General features: G+C 39.9%; 1 protein-coding gene across 3 annotated transcripts in view; it reads left to right on the forward strand.

Annotated features, from left to right (window-relative positions):
• The first annotated feature begins 2,130 nt into the window (after positions 1-2,130).
• LOC108051122 (transcription factor Sp9) overlaps positions 2,131-22,179 on the forward strand; it is a 30,302-nt gene continuing 10,253 nt past the window's right edge. For 2 of the 3 annotated variants that reach the window (XM_017133101.2, XM_017133103.2), the window contains exon 1: positions 2,131-3,144. In XM_017133101.2, coding sequence (XP_016988590.1) covers positions 3,031-3,144 — 114 coding nt within the window. In that variant the 5' untranslated portion in view covers positions 2,131-3,030. The remainder of the gene's footprint in view (positions 3,145-22,179) is intronic. The other variant, XM_017133102.2, reaches the window with a different exon arrangement.

Here is a 22,179-nt window from a genome sequence, read left to right on the forward strand (position 1 = left end):
ATTTGTCCTGCAGCAGGGTCGTGAGTCCCGAGTCTCTGCTCGCCAGTCACTGCAAGAAACCAGAATTGGCCAACTGACTTCGACCTCAGGGCTAGAAATGTAAGCTCTAATTTCTTGGGACACTGCAAACTATTTAAGAATTCTTAAGAAAAATACCTTTTAAAATCATAGAATGGTTTTCGAGCTGGAAAAAAAATATATTTCTCAGTTAAATGACGAAATCTGTACATAAAATAAGAAACTTATTTGGAAAATCGTAAGATCTATTGTTCTCAATTAATCTACAAAATTCATACATAAAATAATATACATTTCTCGAAAATTCTAGGATCCATTTGTTTATTTCCTAAATATTTAAAGAAAGTGGAAATACAGAGCCTTAAAATAAAATAAAACATTTTTATTATCAAGCCATCGTATTAGGTTTGTTTGTAGACTTTTGTTTGGAATCACTTTATTGTATTGTAAAATATATCTATTTTATTCTCTCCTCATTTGATTGGCTTCTGAATTTTGGAGTTTTCCCGCTGTGCAGAGAGTTTCCCGCGGCCAGGCGACTTGTGCTGGGCACACTTCCATTTCCACTTATACATCATCCACCTCCATCGACAGTCCGTAGTATTTCGACTTTTCAGCTTTTCAGGGGCTGGCGTTTTTCGGCTGCCTGGGCGTTTTGTTTGCATAAGGCGCCCAGGAGCGGCACGCGGGAAGGGGCGGGTGCGAATCGGGGGGTGTGGTTCAATTAGCCGGCCTCTCAGCTGCAGCCCAAAAACATAAATGCAACAGCTCGAGCCGCAGCTTCCAGCTGTGGGAGTTGCGAGTGGCACGGGTGACTCTCAGCTCAGTCCCCGAAATCACGATTGAGTGGGCCAATATGGGGCATACCTGCTCACAATCTTTATTCAGAATATTTTCTTAAAAGTCTCATAAAGTGAAATATATAAGTGAGTCTGGTTTAATTTGAAAAAACCTATTATTAATATATTTTATTGTGAATACTAATTTGGAAGGCTGCATTTAGAGTTTGAAGTTTATTTCTTTCCTTAAAAAGAGTTGTAATTTTGTTCTTTTCGATATTAGTTTCCTAAAAAAATTTATAAAATTTAAAAAATTATCTGTAAATCGATTTATGTTGGTCAAGCTAAGACCACTTAAAGTAGTCTACTTTTGGGAGCAAAGCTTGTGGGGAAATTAGCATGTTTTGGGCCTTTCCTTTCATAAAGCCAGTCCAGTTTTAATACTTTCCAAATAGCTGACCAAATTTCCTTTCTTTTAATTCGGTTGTTTTCGGGGTAAAAACACTGCCACACCCCCTTTGACTCCCTTTCGCTTAAATCCCCCGATAACTGGGACCGATAAGCCCGAAAAGTCGAAATGGAAAACAATTTGTCATTTTGGGTTGATTTCTATTTTTTCCGTTATATTATATTTGGTATGCAGGGGTACCCCTTTTTTATACATTCTTTCTTTTCTATACCATTTTTGTATACCCTTTTTTATACTCTTTTTTTGATGTATAGTTTTTATTTTTATTTTTCTTTTGTTTTAGTCAGTTCTTGGAAAACAAAAGTCGCGAACATTTAATTGAACATAGTTGCCAGCATTTGTTTGTAGTTTTTCACGCCGGCACGCGATGAAAGAGAGGGCCGCAGGAAGGGCGAAAGAGATGGCAGCAGGCACGTGTCCGCTCAGTGTGTGTGTGTAGGCCATCCCGCTCGCACAGCGGCCATCGCTCTAATTATAGGTTAGGCCCGGCCGATCTGCGATTGGCTAAGCCGGCCATATAGAGGGGGCCGAGCCATAGGAACTGGTTTCTCGGCGCTCGGGGTTTTTATGAATGAAACTGGTGGAAAAAGGTGGTGGTGTTGGGATTGGAATTGGAATTGGAATCGGAACCACCATCTCTATATGTATCTTTACCCCATGGTGGTGGTTTCACTCGAAAGAGAGCTGTTGTCTGTACGACCGTCTCGTTCGCACCGCTTGCCAGCTGCGATGGCTGAACCCCAAATGGATACCATCCTGCTCGCACCTCTGCTGCTGCGACGCCGGCAGTGACGGCGACAGAAGCAGCGGCGGCGGCAGCGGCGACATTTAGCCAAGCTTTTTGTTCGCGTGAAACAGTTGCAAGCCTTTGAACGATCAGCGACGACGGCGTTACTTTTGGCGCGGATCAAGCAGCGACACTTTTTTTTCGTTGGCAGGCGCCTCCTGTCACCAAACAAACAAACAACCAACCAACCAACCAACCAAACAACTAAACAAACAAACAAGCAACAAACAAACCATAAACAAACATAAACAAGCCAACAAGCAGACAAGCTTAACAAACAACTGTGCATTTTTGGTTCGAGTTTCCTTTAATTTGATCGCTTACATTTCTTTTTTTGCCTGTGTTCCTTACAAAAAATCAATATATATATAGAAAAAATATTGCTAAAAAGAGATATATATATATAATATAAGCACAAACCCAGTGACAATAAGAGCAGTCAAACATTGAAATTGTAACAATCAGCAAACATCAGCAAACAACAGCAAACAAATCAGCCGACGGCCGAGTGAGAAAAGTGCAACGCCGACGGACTCGAAAAGATACAGATACGGATATCTGGGCGCTGGGCTAATCCTTTCGCGATTTTGCCCATTTTGCTTTTTTTCTGAGTGCGTGTGTGCTTGTGCTGTGCTGTGCTTGCCAATCCATATGTCCATGTCCTTAATGTCTTTTTCCCTTACCTCAAACCAGTGAGCCTGTTCTGCAACAATAGCCATAAAGAATACAATATAAACAAAACAAAATATCGAAACGATACGAAAACGAAAAACGAGACGAGACGAACCCAAATAAAAACCCGAAACAATTGTGAACCCAAGTGGCCGAGAAATAAAAGGCAGTCGCCACGAAAAAAAGACACCATCATTGTGCGCCTCAAATTGACAGCGGCAACTGCAGCAGCAACGACAACTGCAACTGCAACTGCAACTGCAGCAGCAACAACCGCAGCAGCAGCAGCAACATCCACGGCAAAGATGCTAACGGACATGACCCCGACCGCCGGTCAGCTCTACGGATCCCAGATCCCAACCATGGGCATGAACATCACCAACATCGCCACACACTTGCAGAAGCCACAAGTTAATCCGGTAAGCCGATCCCAAATCTCTCACCGAGATGTGTATCTCTCAGATAGGTCACTTCAGTCCAGATGCTCTTATCGAATCGCATCTCACTTGGCAATTATGCACACTTACCATCACTTGGGAAACAATTACTATTCATTTTGAATGAATCCATATCTTGATTATACAAGTTACTTTCTACTTACATTTTTTGTATAAAGATATACAAAAGCCTTTGAACGAATACGATAGAAGATACAATTATGCACACTTACCGTCAGCTAACAATAGCTATTCTTGTGATGAACTAATTTTCTTCATTAAGGCTAAAAATTTTACAAAATAAAATATGCAAGAGAATATGAAAAGTTAAAATAAATGATAGAATTGGCTTTAATTTTGTAAATATCTAATTTCTATATTGCTTTTGTTAAATAAAGTTTCAAAAGTAACTAAGTGATCAAGAACGAAGATACATTTTTATTCTTTGAAAACATTACTTATCTATATCAAGATCAACAAATTTAAGAAACTAAATGATAGCTTCTCTTAAATACAACTTTTAGTATAGAAGTGAAAGAATATCTGTTAGATGCTTTAAAGACAATACATGCAATTACTATCACATTAGAAACAATTGCCATTCAACTAATGCATTAAGTCAAGAAAACTGAAGAGTATACAAGTAAGATATTTCACTGATAAGAGTACGACAAAAGATACAATTATTCACACTTACTATCACTTTAGAAATAATTGCTAGTCATCTAATGACTACAATAAATATCTTAGCCAGAATATACTCTTTAGAAAAATTTTAAGTAGTTTCCAACTTTAGTTACAGTTAGTTTTTCTTTTATCAAAAACCATATATTTCAGTTTTAGAGACAATCGTTTTTGAGCTGTCTAAAAATTAGATGTATTTAGTCACACTGAAGAGCTCCAAAAGGCAATTACAGGAATAACATTGGAATAAGGTATTCTGAAATTTTGTAACTCTAATTTAAATCCATAATTTACCACAGGATCTTTACCAAAACGAAAAATTATACAAATATATACCATTTGCTTTGATGTGAAAATACAAAACGGGGGCAACTATTCAACAGAAACAGGCTAAAAAAATACTTAGTGCCTCAAATTACACCCACTCTTAGCTTGGCCAAACATAGATACAACATTTAATAGAAATCGCTGTAAAATATCGCCTAGAGTATCTCACAGATACACATGCGAGCTCACTGCGGACAAGTGGCTGGCAGGCATTTTCCGAGTTAGTCATGATTTGATGAATGCATCCCACAGATACGAGTACTTGTACACTTTAACATAAATCATATGTGGACTTGAATGAGCGTGGAGAAGTCGTTTCATGGAAAGTATCTTATAGAAACATGCATTTAAGTTTTGTCTTGATGAAAAGTATCTAATAGATGGTGTGTTGCCGAAACTTATATTTAATTTCTTTGTTTTATTGCTCGTTGTGATCGGTCCATCTTATTAGGTTTTAATTTTTGCTGTGATAGTTAGCTTAAAGACCATAAGTGTCCAAAAATCTCTTATAATTTCCCATATTTTGTCTATAAGATACTACTTTTAAAAGTCCCATTTAATTTGCACAGCATTTTGCTTTTCCAATTGTCGTGTATATCGGGCAAATCAACCACTTACACGGCATTAGCATTGACAATAAACAGCCATAAACAAACAATGACAACAGACGCCGCGGATGCGGATGTGGATGTGGATGTGAATGTGGAATTGGGAGTGGAATTGGGATTGGGATTTGGATTCGCATCCGAGGAATTCACAGTAGCGCACACCTTTTGTCAGCCGCTCAGCTGGATTCCCTTTTGTTAGAAGCGATGATTGCGACTCACCAGGAGTATCTAATGCCCGGGCTGGCAAATCGATTGGATGCGGCTTGTTCAGCCCCGATTTTTCTGTGTGCCAACGGATTTCACGCTATGGGCCGCAGATACATAGCTGCAGATACAGATACTACAGATACAGATACAGATACGGCTCAGGTAGGCGCCGTTTTTCGGTTTCAAATCAATTATTCAGGCTCACTTGAGGTGTGAAGCTAACGATGGTATGATTCTGGTCCTACTTTTCGGTTTTAGTTTTTACTTTTTCTGCTTTTTTTTTTTGGTTTTGCCAAACTCTAGAGATCGTATTTCCACGCTGACTTCTCGACTCGTAGCGCCCATTGTTTCGCTTATCGCACGGCGGAAGCAAACACTTAAAGGCTAAAACGCATCAGCATTTCATAATGATCTTCTGGCCCCGATCCAAAATTCGCTCATCAATCTCGACCGGCCTTTGATCTCGTCCGAAAACTAAGACAGATTTCCGCTAATGATGGTTTCGCTGGCTCCTCCGGGCTTTTGCTCTCGATTTCAATTCGGATTTCAATTAGCAGATTATGTAAACCTATGCTGTTGCCACATTACGAGTATATTAGGTCGTATATTAGGTTGAAACCCGTAATTCGGAAATATCGCGGTCAGCGGCTAGATCAGTTGCTTAAATATTTCGTTAATTTCCCATCTGTATTGGCCTTATATATTATGAGTCACTAGACACATTTATAAAAGAAATACAAGTCTGGCATCAGTTGCTTAAAAGAAAGAAACAATTTAAGTTGGAAGTACATTTAAAAGAAATTAAAATGAAAAATGAAACAAAAAGTATATAATTTAAAAAGAGTAACAGGTAGTTAATATTCTCTCAAAGAATTGTACTTAATTTCTAAAGGAATTAATACTTAAACTTATTTGCACGAGTATTATTAGTATTTAGTCCAATTTTTGCAATTGACTAAATGGTAAAATGCTTTACAAAACCCAAACGTTTATATATTTATAATATAGATTCAGCAACTAGGCAATATTCCTTGAACCATTTTAAATCCATTACCCATATACATATATTTAAGTTCTTAACTAGCTGTTATTAGGTGGCAGATTGGACTGAGGGTATTTTCGATTTTCCCCCGACGGATTTGCATGGATGGCTGGGAAATTGCATGACACTTTTAATAGAGTCAGCAACGCCAAATGGGCGCAATGTGATTGAGGCAATGGCAATCTAGTGCCCCTGGCCACCGGCTCCTCCCTTCGCTTTCCTCTTTTTTTTTTTCCTTATTTTTCCAACCAAAGTGCAGACGCCACGCAACTGCGTGTGCCCATAAAAAATGTATTTTCCAACCGCAGAACGAAACGAGCTGGCTCCTCCAAACTGGCCCCTGGTCTCCACGCTCCAAGTTCCACACTCTCCAGTCTTTAGTCTTTGGTCTCGGTCTCGTTCTTCTCCGGATCTGCATATATTGATGGAGGAGAGGAACGAGAAACGTTTATTAAAATTAATACCACATCAATCATTTAACAAACGCGCCTGTCGGCCAAGTTCAAAGCGATGGCTTCGACTAGACCAAAAAAAGACTTGGAGCCACCAACTCGACCAACTCTTTTGGCTTTGCCTGCTTAAGAAAGTTACACATGCGCATTGGTTTTAATTAAAAGCGTTTAAAGACATCACAGAAAATAAAAAAAAAAAATTAACAAAAAAAGAAAAAAAAAAAAGAACAGCAGGCGCAGAAGAAAGATGATAAATTACCGAGACAAACTGAAATTAACATTTGTGCCTGGAAACAAAGAGACAGCCGTGTGGCTAGCAGATCACAGAAAAGCTCCACGAAGGGATTATATTGAAAGCCGCTGTTAAATTATTGAAAATCATGCAACGATCCGCGCCGTTTTCCCATGAACAGCAGCCTCATTTGTTCAGTGTGCGCTCTGCGTCGGCATAATCAGCATAACAAAAGGAATTAAGCAATAAAATATTAATGAAAATACACTGGGGAAGATCGCCGCGTCATTGACTAATTTGTTTGTGGTTCTCCGGCTTCTTTCTCCACTCGGTAAGAAGGCGCCAGAGATCTGGACGGCAGGGAGTGGCCAGCGGTAGCCGTGACAGGCGCCCCATAGATCGTACACCCGGAGAAATTCGGCCTTCGAAAGGATAATGTCAACTTTTATGAGTGGCTCCCTTGAAGAAGCTTTGACTGGTTTCAATTAAAAACGTTGGGTAGAAGGTTTTATAAGCAACTTAACTACCCATCGAAATTTATCAGGAATTTATATTTTTTAAAATAGGAAACATATGTTCTTTGCACTTTATAAAAATTTCCTTTTAAAAAAACTGCCTCACAATATCTAAATTTCATTTAAGGACATTGGAGGAAAAGTTTACATGCTTCTTAGGGTTATGGCTTACATTTTTTAAAAGAAACCCATTTAATTGTTGAATTTTTATACAAATATTTTGGTTAATAGAACTTCTTTCAATTACAATCTTAAGTCTAAGCCCATAATATTATTTATTGTGATGTTTTTGGCTTCAGAATACAATACATTTTTCCCCAGTGTTCTTACCTCCTTTGGCTGCTCGACATATTTACTTAATATGATTTGGCTTAATGAGTGCGCTTGGCTTTGTGTCTGCCCCTTTGCTACCCTGTAGCCATTCTTTTTCCCCTCTTTTCTAGTCTGGGCATTTTTCACCTTTGACAAAGGCTGAGTCCGACGCAATTAACTTGCGTCATTTGGAAAATTAGTTGGCATGATGCTGCAAAAACGTAGGGAGTCCAGCAAGGAACAATGAGGGAGGGGGGAGGCGTCGAGCGGCACAAGGTCGCTGCTGCTTCAAAAGCGCCGCATTTTTCAATTTGGTTTTTCCTTTTTAGCATTTTTTTTTTCTTTTTGGTTTTCAATTACAAAGACCACGCACCAAAAATTCATGTGCGTGTATATGACTTTCTGACTTGCAGTTTCCACTTGGCCGTAAAGGAAAAACTACGGTGAGAACACGCTGCGTATACGCAACGCTTCAAGCCACAGAAATTTGCATGCCAAAATGAGAAAAACTGGATCAGACCCTGACCAGAATTCGATCAGAAATTGCTTGACAAATAATATTCAATAACATCAATATTCAGCAAGTGATTTTATTTAATGTATTCAAGTTGGGTGAAACTTTGATGGAGCAACAGTACTAGCTCCTATTTGAAATGCTTTTTAAAATATATAACCCTTCTAGAGTAAACTTAACACGCCCCTTGGGGTTCAGCCTGGATAATTGAGATTACAACACGTGTTAACTGCCATTCAAGTACCGCTCCCCATTTCGTCTCCCCGCCGGACGATGTAATAAACAATTTAAATGCCAAATAGAATTTATGCTAATTTATCGCTCTCTCTCTCGCTGGAAATGAGAATGTTTAAAAAATGCTAATACTAATTGAATTTATATATAAATATATTTATAATGGCTAAATGCGAATTTTTCCCCCCGCATTTCTCTGGCATTCCATTGGATTCGTTCGTTCGTTGGTTCGTTTCTAATGAATATGAATATGAATTTGAATACCCAGGGGGAGCAGCGAGTGATTGACTGGAGTGGACTGACTGACTGGCTGACAGAATGACTGACTACCGGTCCAAGTGCATATTAGATGGCCCGGCAATTACCTGCAACAGCGCCAGCAACAACGGCAATCACTCAATGCTGAATGGTCTGAATGCGCTTCTAATGAGCTAAAAGGGGGGAGTGGGGAGGAGGGGGGAGAACGTGTGTTCGCTTTACACCTTACACTTTGAACATTCCCAGGTGAGATGTGGCTGCCACTAGCTCTATACCTATCCCCCCCCCACACTCTTCGACAGCACCCTCGCGGTGGTGTCTCTGTTCTATTATTCACTACTAATTTGAACTGACATCGAATACGCTGCAGGTGACAACCGCTGACAATCGGTAGGAACTTTCGGTAGGGCACTAAAAACCGAGGGGGGAGGGGGGGTAGATGGTTGCCACGCCCACCTACAACCCTCGGTTATTTCCACGTTTATCATGTAATAGTTTAACTCTAGCTAAGGCTAGGTTTTTCTAATTAAATGGAGTATGGTCAATTATTTGTTCGACAATGATGTACCAGTATCGAGTTATATTGAAAGGTGAGCAGCTATACGATACTAATTCTCATTTCATTAGGAAAAGCTTAATTAGATGTTTTAGACATTTGATTTAGGGAAAACATTACTTTAACGAAAGCAGGTTTATAGATCTTCTCATCCTTATCAGCTATTATTTTCATTAAATGTTTAATAAACAGAAAAGGAAATAACTAGAGACACTCGAAACTAAATAGAAATGACAAACTTACAATTTTGTTGCAACTCTTTAGAATAAAGTATAGTGATGCTGCCAACTGGGTATTATTTATCCGTTTGGATGATTGCAACCGCATCTTATGGGCACTTTCTTTCTGCAGATGCCATTATATAGATTTCGCTTAACCCCTTTGCTGCTTTTGGATGTTGGCTGTTGGCCATTTTTGGCCTAATCGCAGGCAATTTTCATCTGCTTTTCGCTGGCCAAGTGCAAAAGCGACGATTGCACAAGCCGTTCAATAACTTGTTATAAATTTTGTTGACACGAAGTCAAAGCGTTTGAGCAGCGTTGATTTGAATGCAAGTTCATGAGTTAATCAATTTTAATATGCCCGGCAACAACAACGAACCAACGAACCAACGAACGACACGGCAACATGGCACACCAACAAGTTTTGGGAACCGGGCACGTCGTCTACACATCGATCGCCGCCAGATACTATACTATACCCCACTGCACTGCACTACACTATAGGCCCCCCTTTTGCGGCGCCCCTGGAGCTACCCTCCTTAAGCAATCAATCGATCCAGCCTCGCCTCGCCTCGAAAACAGCATCGAATTGTTTGATCGTGTTGTAAATTTCTGCTCGTACCCAAGTATTTTCCAACTTGGTGACGGCAATGCCGGCGATGGCCGACTCCAAAGCCTGGCTAAAAAATAAAAAAAAAAAAGCAAAAAGCAAAACAAAACAAAACACCGAGACTGGGGACTCAGAAACTGGCCTTATACGGACCCAGAGTCGGGGCAAGACATTATTTATTTATATGTATTTTTTATAAAGCCTTGTATAACTTGATAAAAAACAGAAAAACCAAAAAAAAAAAAAAATAAGAAAAAGAAAAATCAGCAACGAGCAACGGCGGCTGAGCCGAGCCGCAAGATTGGGTTACGTTTAAAAGTTTTGTGCGCTTGCAGAATGAAATGATTTATGGTCTGAATTACAGATAATTGTGATAATCATACCGAAAAGGTTCGGGCGCAGTTCGCATTCGCAGATATTTCTCGCTCGTCTCTTGCTTCTTTTTTTTTTTTTTTTGTGTCCTGGAATCGATACAGAAATCGGGGCTGCAAAGGGTTAAGGGAGATGGTCGAGAGGTAAAGGTAGAAAAGGCGGCCATATAAGTTGGAGGGATGCGTGTCTAAAATGCATAAAAGATTTTATTTCGCAAAGCCAGAGGTAGACACAAGGGAATTGAAATGTTGATCAAACTTGTGACTCTCGAAATATTAGTTCTACAAAAATATCTGTAACTATGGCACAGAGCAATAGATGGAAATTTTATGAGTAAAAAGTCTGTTAAAAATGTATCACAAAGTTATTTTATTAATAAGAAATTTACAAATATTGAACAAAGTATTTTAAAGTCTGCCAAAAATAATGTATCACACAGTAAGTTTATTTATAAGGGTTTTACAAATATTGAACAAAGTAATTTAAGAGGCTTAGAATTTTATAGGTACTAATAAGAAAATGTTAAAAAATATATAAAAAAGGTGAGAAAAGTCAAAAGGCAAGAAATTCAAGATTATGGGATATATTCCTCTAACAACGTTAGAAAATTATTGCTATAAAAAATATATTTAAAATATCTCCCTACCATTTGCGTATCTTTATTTGCATCTACCCATATCAATCTCCATCTTGTTACTTCACATGTGTATCCCAGGATCTTCTTGACTTGTTCACCTCGCACATGAGTCCTTTTCAGCTGAGTATCACTTAGTCTAATTCCCCTACGACTGTGCATTCTGCATAACAAAGATTTTTGCTAATTTCCTGACAAAAAAATAGAAAAGAAAAGAGGACAATGAAAGGAGACCAAAGCGGAGATAATTCCGACACACACGGAATTATGGAGAAAGAAGGGCGCAGAGCGCTCAGATTTGTCAGGAGATTTTCGGCTCAGGGGCAACTTAACAAGGCATACAAAACAGCAACAATGTGTGGCCGATGATGATGATGACGATGATGACGGGGACCAGCACACATACCATATACAGTGTATGTATCCCTAAGATGCAGTTTGTTTTCGTTACGGCTATTTAGTGCTTTGGCCTGCTCAAGCGCCTCGGTTTTTGGTTTATTTGCTTAGGCGGCTTAGGTCTGGAATGCCAGAGGATTTATCCTACCCATTCCCCATGAAAATAAAAATCCTCTGTGTTTGCTGTGCATTTCACAACTTTTTATGTGGTCATATTTCTTGCAAGTGCTGAAGTGTGCCTGACTGACATCCCAAGTTGGGATGTTTTGTGATGTTGGGTTGTTTTTGGGCACAAAATGTTGGGGGGCCCTTCGAATGACAGGAAACGAGCGCCGAGCCGTAAAACACTTCAACTCCTCGGCATGTTTAATTGCCGTTAGTTTTTACACTCGCCAGCGAATATCTCATCGAATGTCAAAGGCAGCCCACAAAACTGTTACCCGCGAACGTTGCTGGGTCAGCTCTTTTCCCGCTTTCGCCTGATTTATGTGGTAGGGTATGATTTACGAGGAGGGGGGATGGTGGATGCATCTTCCAGCATTTCCAATCGAATTAAATCAGGCCAAGGAATATCTATCAAAACCTTTGGAAAGGTAATACTTCGCTTGTCCGTTAGTGTCCGCTTTACGGAGTTTATACTAATTACTAACTCAGTTTTCATGATATTCATATGAAAGAGTATGATATGATATGATATGATTTGATATGATATTTCCAAGTGGTTCAATTAAATTAATCCTATCTAGGCAAGATCCCACAGGGTTTTCCTTAAAGGGAATTCTTCACTTGTCCGCATCTGTCCGATATGTGGAATTTCTGTCTACGAGTCAATCAGTTGTTCTCCTAACTATCTTAGACTGACATTTTTCTGTATTTATTTTTCCAAAAGTCAGTTTGTTGTAAAGCATTTCAAAATGCATAGACACCCTTGTCTATCGCACTTTGATATCTTTATTAAGTCTCTGAAGAATGCTGCCCAATTGGGTATATCATGTGAAAGTCAAGAGTATTTGAAGACCCCATTTATTCTTAAATAGCTCCCACTCTTTGGTGTTCTTCCCGCGACTTCTGTCATCACATCCAAAGGAAATCTCAGTCGGACGGCCAGCTGTAAATATTGTGTTAAACATTAAATGAAGTCGTTAAAATCGTTTAATGATGCACTCGTTAGTCACTCGCGTTGACAAGTGAGGTGGCCTCCACCCGGGGACTCGGATGACGACCCATTCACCTCCTCATCCTCTTCATCCTCCTTTTTGCCTGCTTGGCAATCTGGCGCGTCAAAATCAACGGGCATGACTTCAGTCGGCTGTTGTCAAAAGGAATTGAAAGGATGTTTGATGGCATGCTAAATTGACAAATGCATGCAAAACACTTTTCGGCTGCCGCATTTGCGCATACCGCCTCATTATTCATAGCTAGTAAAAGTCGCATGTTGCCGCCGTGCGGGGAATGTTGCTGCTGTTGCGTGTAAGTTGCCATGCAATTGGCAGTGCCTCATCCCGATTTAATCCCGATGTTCTGGGGGCAATTAGCTATGGAGAAAAGGCCTCTTTTCTAAGGGCCCTTTTTCAATATTTACCTTGGCTGCAATACGCCTTAATGTTGCTGCAACAAGTGTTGCTATTGCTATTGCTTTTGCTTTTAACTGCTGCAGCTGCTCAAAGTCAAACGGTTTTGGCGGTCTAGTCATAAGGTCAAGCTGGGCGCATTATCATCGTTGCCACAATAACAAAGTTGGCAACACTTAGAGAAATTGGCTCTTCCTGGAAGGTATTTCAAAAAATATTTTCTAAGTTGGGGGATTTTTAAGAAAAATTATCCGCAAAAATTATCTTAAAATGCAATCAAGAATTATATTTTTATTAAATTGAATTTTGAGAATATAGGAAAAGCTTAACCCTAAACCAGTAAAACTAATATTTAAACATGAACATTTTCATAAAGATTTTCTCAGCTTGTGAAAAAAATCACAATTTAATTGAGGGAGATTTTTTTCTTAGTGTACCGCAGCAACATTATGCTTAAGCGCTGCAAGCGGTTCGTGCTTAAAAGCGCGCGACACACACACATATTCCGGCGAAACATTGTTGCTGTTGTTAGGCCCGCCAGCAACATGCAACATGAGTTGCTGTTGCCGTTGTTGCTGTTGCTGTTGCCGCTGCGCTGCCTGCTTAAGATGTATCTGCTGTGATTACCACCAGGCGAGCGTGTACTTAAGCATTTTATATGCTTTTTTTATGCCATCTTGTCCTTGTGCAACATCGCGAGTTGCGGGTTGCAAGTTGCAAGTTGCCAGTTGGCAGTTGGTAGATCGCGGGTCTCTGGAGTCCGAAATTGGGTTTATAACTTTGCGCCGAGACGCGCGCGTTGAAATGGCGTTGATGATGTTCATGTTTCATGTTTGTGGCTTGATGAAGCGCAACGATTATCCCCAGCAACAACGGCAACAACCACAACATCATCCAGCAACACGGGCTGTAGAAATATGCCACAAATTGATTGATTTGCCACGGCACGATGCTGAGCCAAAGACGTTTGGCCACGTTGCAAACTCGTTTCAGTTTCAATTTCATTTTTAAAGGCATTTCCCCCCCTCCCTTTTTCCACCCCCTCCTCCCCCCATGGTTTTTTCTTTTTCTTTTTTTTTTGATATTTGCCAGCCAAAAGTGGGCGTTCTTGTTGCTGGCGTGCCAAAAACTATCTGAACATGGCGACAAAATATGCAAAGCAAAGCAAAGCAAAACCCCAAATGCAATTGAAACGCAACGAAAATTGTGCAACGCCTACTGCAACTCGGATGCAGCTCAAGTATTTATTTTTACATTTTTTCGCTTCGATTTTATTTTTATTGCGGAACTGCCACACAACAATTTCCCAATTGAAATGTGTACGCGAAAATTGTTGCCGCTTGACAAATAAGTTGCATGCAAATAGCAGCAGCAGCAGCAGCAGCAACAGAAACAGCAGCAGCAGCAATTGCCACTGCAACATCAACGGCAGCAGCAATTTGTATGCAATGAATTAAATTCCAGTGCACACAATTTTCTCAATGGCAAACTGGCAGCGGGGTTTTCCATTGATGAAAATCACCAGGCTCACCTTTGACCATCTGGGTTGTTTGTCAAGTTGACTTGACAGCAGCAGCAGCAGCAACAGCAACTCCAAGAGCAGCAGCAACACTGGTTGCAAGTGGATGGAAAAATCCAAGATCTTGGCAAATTAAATGGGCATAAAAAAAGTTCAGTTTGATGAATTTAAATATTATATTTTATTGTTGATTTTAAATTGGCTGGTTAATATATTTTACTCAGTGGCATATACCAACTTTTTGGTTTAATTGTTGACCATTTTCTTGTCTTTTAATTTATGATGTTACATGAAAATTTAAAAAAAATTGCCAAAAAATTGTATACAAAGATTTGAATGGCAGATGATATTAATCAAAGCTCTAAGTTGGGGAAGTTATACAATCCCGATGTTCTATGTTATATCAGTTAAAGAAAAGTAAGCTACTTATGATATGTTGAAGAGGAGTTTTGGTGACCCCGATCGTTTAATGTTCTTCCATCAGTCTTTCTTTTTTTTTTTGACGGCAAAACTTTATTATCTGCCTGGTTTTTCTCTGTCTTCAACCACTGTTGCCTTGTTGACGTGACAAATTCGTTTGGAGCCAGCCGCTTGTCCAACAAATGCAATTAGTTAAATGAATTTTGAGCCAAGTCTCGGTTACGCTCGGCCATCGAAAACGTTTATCAACATCAAATTGAAAACTCAAAATCCAGTCGGCGGCGCAGAGAGTTTTCCCACATTCGTCAGTCGAGGTGGGCAACTGGGAAAATCTAAAATGTCTGAGGGGAAAGCTGGTGAACTGAGAAAATGGCCCCGAGGGCCAGCAAGTCAAACGCCAGACTCCGGCTGTCTGGCTGAAAATTGTGGGTAATTTTCGGGGTTACCTTCGCCCGGTTAACATTAGCGTGTGTGCAGGTTGTAATTTTCTACTTTGCGCCTGGAAAACGAGAAGAAAGCGGGGGGGAAAACCTTTCAAGAGTCGATCGTTATGGCCATGGATTCCGGGTGACTTGTTAACTGCTCATAAAGGCCATCCAAAATCGAGATCGAAAAGCTCCATTGTGTATGTGTTTGGTACTGTGTACTGCTGTCACTTCCTAATGGTATAATGAGCTCTACGATACGATCTCTGGTGTTTGTTGCGTTTTGTTAATTAGCCATTTAATGCCCAATAAAACCAGGCGGCAGCAACAACAATGGCAATGCCATTAACCAGAATCCGATTCGGAATCCGAGTCACAACACGATTTTTGATTTATTGAGTCATTAAATAATAATCATAATTTTCTTGTTTAGCAGCCACTATAAAAAGCCATAAACACTATAAGAGAATCGTTGCCAAGTCGTCGTTCTTTTTTTTTTTTCTTTGACTAGAAAAATGCCTGGCAGAAGATCGGCATAAATGCCAAATGTTTGTAAATATTATTTAAATAACTTTGGGCGATTTGATTGATTATGCGGATTATTTTGATGTTGTTTATTCTTAGCTTAAGCAAAAAAAAAACAAACGTAAAAGCTATCCCCTCGAGGAACTGGGAATCTCAACTAGCAAGTGACTAGTTTACACCTATGGTTAAATTCGGAGAGGGCTTAAGAGTATTATCTACTACTTTACACCTATGGTTAAATACGGAGAGGGGAAGGTCTGCAGTGGATCCGAATGCCTCCGGTCAAGTCAATTTATCAAAAGAATATGTTCAGTGTTAGTCCGCAAAGCTGGTTACATCTTCAGCTCTCAGATTATGAAATTAAAATTTATAAAGACACTAATCGATAGAGAAAGAGTGGCGGGACGGGGAGCTACTACTACTACTACTACTACTACTACTATTTCGACTAGCCATCATTAATCAAAGTCAGCCCACGGGGCCTGATAATCTTCGTCTGGTCTTCGCTTTTCGGTGGACAGTGTCAACCGGGCGGAGAGCGAAAAAATTGATGCCGAATAAAGAAATCAATAAGTCAAATTGCCAGCTACGGACATGGGCATTTTCATTATTTATTATTAAACGAATTGGTGCAACCTTAACTGCCAAAGCAATTGGCTACCGGTCTTCTGTCTTCTGTCTTCTGTCTCCACAGTCTCCCAGTCTTTCGATCTCCGGCCATCTTCGACTCCTTCGAGTGCCATTCGAAATGAATATGCAAAAGAGCACAGACAACACAGCCGGCACAGCGAGAATAAATAAATATAAAATCGGTAAAGGGGTAACGAGGGGGGTAAGGAAAGGGGGAAGGGGGGCGACGGGCGGGACCGACAAAAAACCGGCAGCATTTTGGAGCTGCGGCCCAGACAGCTGGACAAGCCCTCTTCACAGCGGGATAGCGGATGCGGCTGTATGGACATGGAGGAGGGCCAAGAGGAGGGCCAAGAGGAGGGTCAGGAGGAGGGTCAGGGGGAGGGTCAGGGGGAGGGTCAGGGGAGGGTCAGGGGGCCAGTCCGAGGCACAGCGAACCAAACCAGGCCCCATTCGCTCTTATTTAGCTAATTTAAATGAGCTGCAAACAAGCGACGATAAACAAATTTCTGGAAATACGAATCTGGGTTACCCTATAGCGTTTAATAGTTAGAAAGAAATTTTTAAAAATTTCATCATACATTTTTTTAAAAGTTTAAGTTGATATTTTACTTATTATATTATAAAAATACTTTCAGTTCTTTAGGGTAGGAAAAAAATACTCACTAGAATTTATAAGTTTTTTATAAAATTATTAAAAATAAATTTCAGGTTTCTTCAATTTGTTTAAGTTGGAAACAAATTTAAAGAACAGCTCAAAGAATATTGTATATTCAAGGATTGAAAAAAAAAAACATTTAAGTTTATAACCTTCTATAAATTAAATAATATATAGGGTATTTATGCCATCCCCAATCAAAAGTGGGGAACAAAGCAAAGCGAAAGGCTGAAAGCGATTTTATGGGATGCGTCTTGCAATTTATCAAACATTTTGGGTAGGCGGCAGCAGCAACAACAAATTGATTTGCATAACCAATTATAAACACATTCCGTTGGAGTAGGATCCCCTCCCCCTATCCCCTATCCCCAATCCCCCTTCCCCTTCCCCCTGTGTCCCCACCACATCCTTTCGACTCCTTGTTCTTGTGGATTTCGACTCTGTTTCTGTCCAAGTCTTTTGTTTAACACAAATTGTCGCACTTTAGCAGAACAACAAAGACCACAATGGAGTTACGAAAAGGGTATGTATATACATATATGTATATAAAATATGTATAGAGGCGGATGCACAAACAACTTTATTTGCCATTGGCACGAACCGCATTTTTGTCTATTTATTTAGCCATTGTAGCTGCTGTTTTTCGCCAGCTTATTTGCTTGGCTAAACTGACCAGAACAGATATAGATATAGTTGTATCGTCTGGCCCAGTTAGATATCGCCCGATCACCCCCTATTTAGCACAGCCAAACACACACTATATAGTGCTGTAAAACAAATCTGATTGCACATTGTACAACCATTAATCGAGTCACGTCAACTGCGAACTCCAACCAAATGGGTTTCCTCATGACAAAAGTGCATTAGCCAAAAGGTTTTCAGCGGTTTGCTAACCTAACGTGTTTTCCATATAAATTCAAATGAATAAATCACTAAACAAAGCTTCAGTTTATTATATATATTTTTTAAATTTTTAAGACTTTGAAGATAATATTACCTTGAGTAATTTTAAGGAATGCTTATAAAGAAATGCATGTCATAAATGGAGATTAAGAGAATTGAAATTTTTGTTTACCCAGCAAAAAAAAAACCCATATTTTAAATAAAATTCAAATGGGATTTATTCAGTTAGCCCCATTTCCATATGATTTAATAGCCAGGGAACTTCAATCTATTTGCATAGGATAAAAAACAGGGAGAGGTGAGGTGTTTTGTGTAGCCCATCACTTATTAAACACTCGTCACTTTTAATTAAAAGTCGCCGCCTGTTCCAGAGAGTTGTTGGCCAAGTCCCGACTATTTGGCCAGGTTGTGTGTGCACCCCTCCCCTCCCCTCTCCCCATTAAAATGTTCCAGGGACGGCGGGAAAAGGGGGGCTGCAGCTGCATGCCACTGCAATTTGCAATTACCACAAACACGCGGCGCAGGAACCAGCAGCAACATCGCATGGCAAAAGTTTTGCAATTAGAACACTTTTCGCGTGGTTTTAATGATAACACATGGGTGGGGGGTAGAATGGAAGAGGGGGGAGGGGGGTAGCCACTGCAGTTGGCGCAGGCGTAGGGGCGTGGCAGGAAACTAGCTTTTAAGTGTGTCTGCACACAGAAAATACGCGAATATTTCGAGTGAAAAACGTTTGTAGGATTTAATTTTTTTTTTCTGGACTCTGGACTCTGAGTTCTAGGTTCCTGTTATTTTAGGCCTATGTTCTTGGCATAGTTTCAGAATCAAGTGGAAATATTGTTGGCCCGAAGAGAGCCAGCTTTTGTCTTCCATTGTGTTGTGTGGTCAAGTGCCGCAGAAAGACAATGGAGATCCCTCTTGTTTGGGTTGCTTCGTCCTGTGTCTCCTGTTTTTACAAGAACTCTCTCATTAGAGCGCAGATTTAGAGCAAATGTCCTTTGTGCGAGCGAGAGTCCTGCCTTGGGAATAAGTGCGTTGTGTTGTGTTGTGTTTTCTTTTGCCTTAAATCAGGCGCTGGGCACTGGCATTAAAGGATTTAAAGGATCAACGGATGGATTTCACTGCTCTCTCATTTTATGGTACTCTCTCTCTTTCTGACATCCTGCGGCGATAATCGCTGGCAGGATCACAGGATCAGCCTGTCTCCCTCTCACGTTCATAGACCGCTAATTTGTTACAAAAATTGCACATTTCGATGTTCGCGCCATGGGGTCGAGAATCCGTGTCAGTCGGTCGGTCCCTTTTTCCCATCAGCATCCCCTCTTATTTAATTTTTTTTTTGGCCCATCCATCAACGCCATTTGGCAGTTGCCTCCTCCTTTCTCTCCCTCTCCCTTTCTCCCTTACTCTCGCTGTCTCCCTTCATTCATTCACTGGCGGCCTTGCCCTTTGACCTTCGTCTCCTACTGCGCCATTTCGAGCATTTAGCGGCACTTAGTCCATCCACCCATCACCTTCATCCACCCCTCTGGCACATCTATCTGTCTCGCTCTTGGTGTGCGAGTGAGAGGAGGCTAATGATGATATAAAGTACAGTCACTGCCATCAGAAATTAATAATATTTATAATCACAGACCATCCCTTACTAAAAAAAACCTTAAAGTTCTGAGTTTTATGAAAAAACTAGGAAAAAGACCTTTACAATTTAAAATGGTTTTGTGTATAAATAAGTTTAGCCTTTTCAAAAAAAAACCAAATATGACTGCTTAGCTTATCGTACACTTCATGACATCAAAATTGAAAGATTGATGTGAATAAAAAATGTAAAACTCCGTTTTATAAATACACAAATTGATGTAATATATTCGCAGGCGAGGGAGACAGACTGAATCAATTGTCTCGCCATAAATATCAATATCAAGTTGGCTTTCAATCAAACTCATTATGCTAATGAAGACACACAGCTGCACACGCCTACACATATAGTCGGTTCAAAACACACACAGATATGACACACAGATACAATACAGATATAGACGATCAATCGGTAGATGACTAAGTGAGTGAGCGAATCGAGCCCGACTTGCGATCAATCCGACTTGACTCGACCAACTTGCTCTGGGGCTGCTTAACCACCCGTCCAGCCAACCATCCAACCATCCATCCATCCATCCATCCGTTCATCCAACCATCACTCCGTCCAACCATCACTCCATCCATCCCAGTTTCAGATCTCCAGTCCCCTGGTGGGTACAACATCATCATCGTGATGATGATCGCCAATGCCTGACCATCGACATGAACATCGACAGCTTGCGGCGACGTTTAAATTTGTTCATACTATAAACAAAATGAGCTGAAGATTCTATCTGTTCGTGTAAATATTTGTTAAAATTAAGCTTTCAACTGAAAAGTTTCAAAAATTTTAATTTTCGTATCGATGCGATCTTATTGGGCCTTGGACCCCCGCGGTCCATCCACAATCTTGTCAGCCATGATCTATATGGATATAATATAATATAATATCTCTTCCGTTTGATTGATACCATAGATCGGTAGATTGTTACAGCTGACAACGATTAGTCTAATAGTTGGTAATTTTATTAGATTTAAACGATTACCCTACGAGTAATCATTAGAGATCAGCTGCCATAACTTGGGAAAAAAAGCAATAGCCATTGTTGGGCTTGCTAATTTGTCAGTTAGATTGCAGCGATCACTAATTTCACATGAACTGACGGTGTGATCACTGTGATCATATTAAGGTTATTATTTAATAGGCTTAAGTGGTGACAAGAGATCAGTGATTGCACTATGTATTTTATCACCAGGAAATGATAGATGGATTTCAAAAAGGCTTTTTCAGTTTATTGTGTTTTTTTGGAGAACATTTTATGATTTCAAACATTAACTAACTCCCTTAAATTTTGAAGAAGGGTATTTTGCCTTCGTCTAGGCCTGGTTTATTAATCGACATCCACATCAAATTTTGTTTGCATTTTTAATGTGGTTTTTTTAGACTTAAATATGCTGCTGCCTTTGTGGCCTGTGGCAAATGTTTTGTCTTTATTTCGTGGTGTGGCTCTTTAGTTTTTTAGCTTTTCTGTTTTTCTGTTATTTTGTTTCTGTGTTTTGTGTGCTGTTTTTTTCTCAAATTAGCCTGCAGACATGGGCAGACATGCAAACCTTGTGGGGGGCTCTCGATAGCACAGCAACTACAACCGCAGGAACAACACCTTGGCGAGCTGCACACATAATTCAATTAATTTGATTTAATTGCCGCAATGAAAGCGGCGCATAAATTGCATAAATTAACCACGAAGTGAGCAATGCACCGGCAATTAAACGACCACATAAAAAATACCCATAGCTAGTTAAATATTCTCGATATTTCTCTTCTTTTTTTTTTTTATAGCGCTAAGAGCACCTTGAATGGAGGATTAAATGAGGATTTATGCCCTTAAAAATGCTATACAATTGGCAGCTCCACCCCATTTTAGACCCCTTCTAAAAGAGGAAACCCCAACCCCCCTTCCACCACCACTGTTTTTTTGTAGAGGGTTAAAATGTGAGCTCACCGCTTTTGGCAAATATTTTTTATTGTTGTTGCCCCGGCTAATGACGTTGCAAATTTGTGGCCAATGTTGTTGCTGTTGCCTGTCAGCGTTTATTTTGTTTGAAGTCCATCCCCCCCTCTTTCCCCATAACAATCCCCCCAAATGTGCTGAAAGTTGCGAGTTTTATGAAGTTTTAAGCAGGCTCTAAGTGTAATGCGAGTTGAACACGTCAACAGGGGATGTGCTTCGGTTCGGGATGGGGAAATGTGTGAAGGAGTCAAGGATGTGGTGGGTTAATGTCGGAAAATGAGGGGAGGGGGATTAAGGCCAAGAGGTGAAACGATTCCAGTAGAGGATTCAATGAGCTAGCAATGTAGTTTATATTATTTTCAGTTGAAGAATCAAAGTATTTTCATGGGGAAATATAATAAGTTGCCATGAACAATATTTCGTAATATACATATCAAGTTAAACTCAATTTAATTAATAAATATAATAAGCTCCCCAAAAATGAAATTTGATCACATTTCGTTACATTTTGCTTGACCACTTTTGCTGTAATTATTTAATTATTTAACAAACTGGATTTTATGGCTCTTATTGCACTCCGATCTCATTTTTCCTGCGTCAGCTAA

Source organism: Drosophila rhopaloa, unplaced genomic scaffold (assembly GCF_018152115.1).
Source record: "Drosophila rhopaloa isolate 14029-0021.01 unplaced genomic scaffold, ASM1815211v1 contig_3, whole genome shotgun sequence".
In the NCBI taxonomy this organism is placed as follows: domain Eukaryota; kingdom Metazoa; phylum Arthropoda; class Insecta; order Diptera; family Drosophilidae; genus Drosophila; species Drosophila rhopaloa.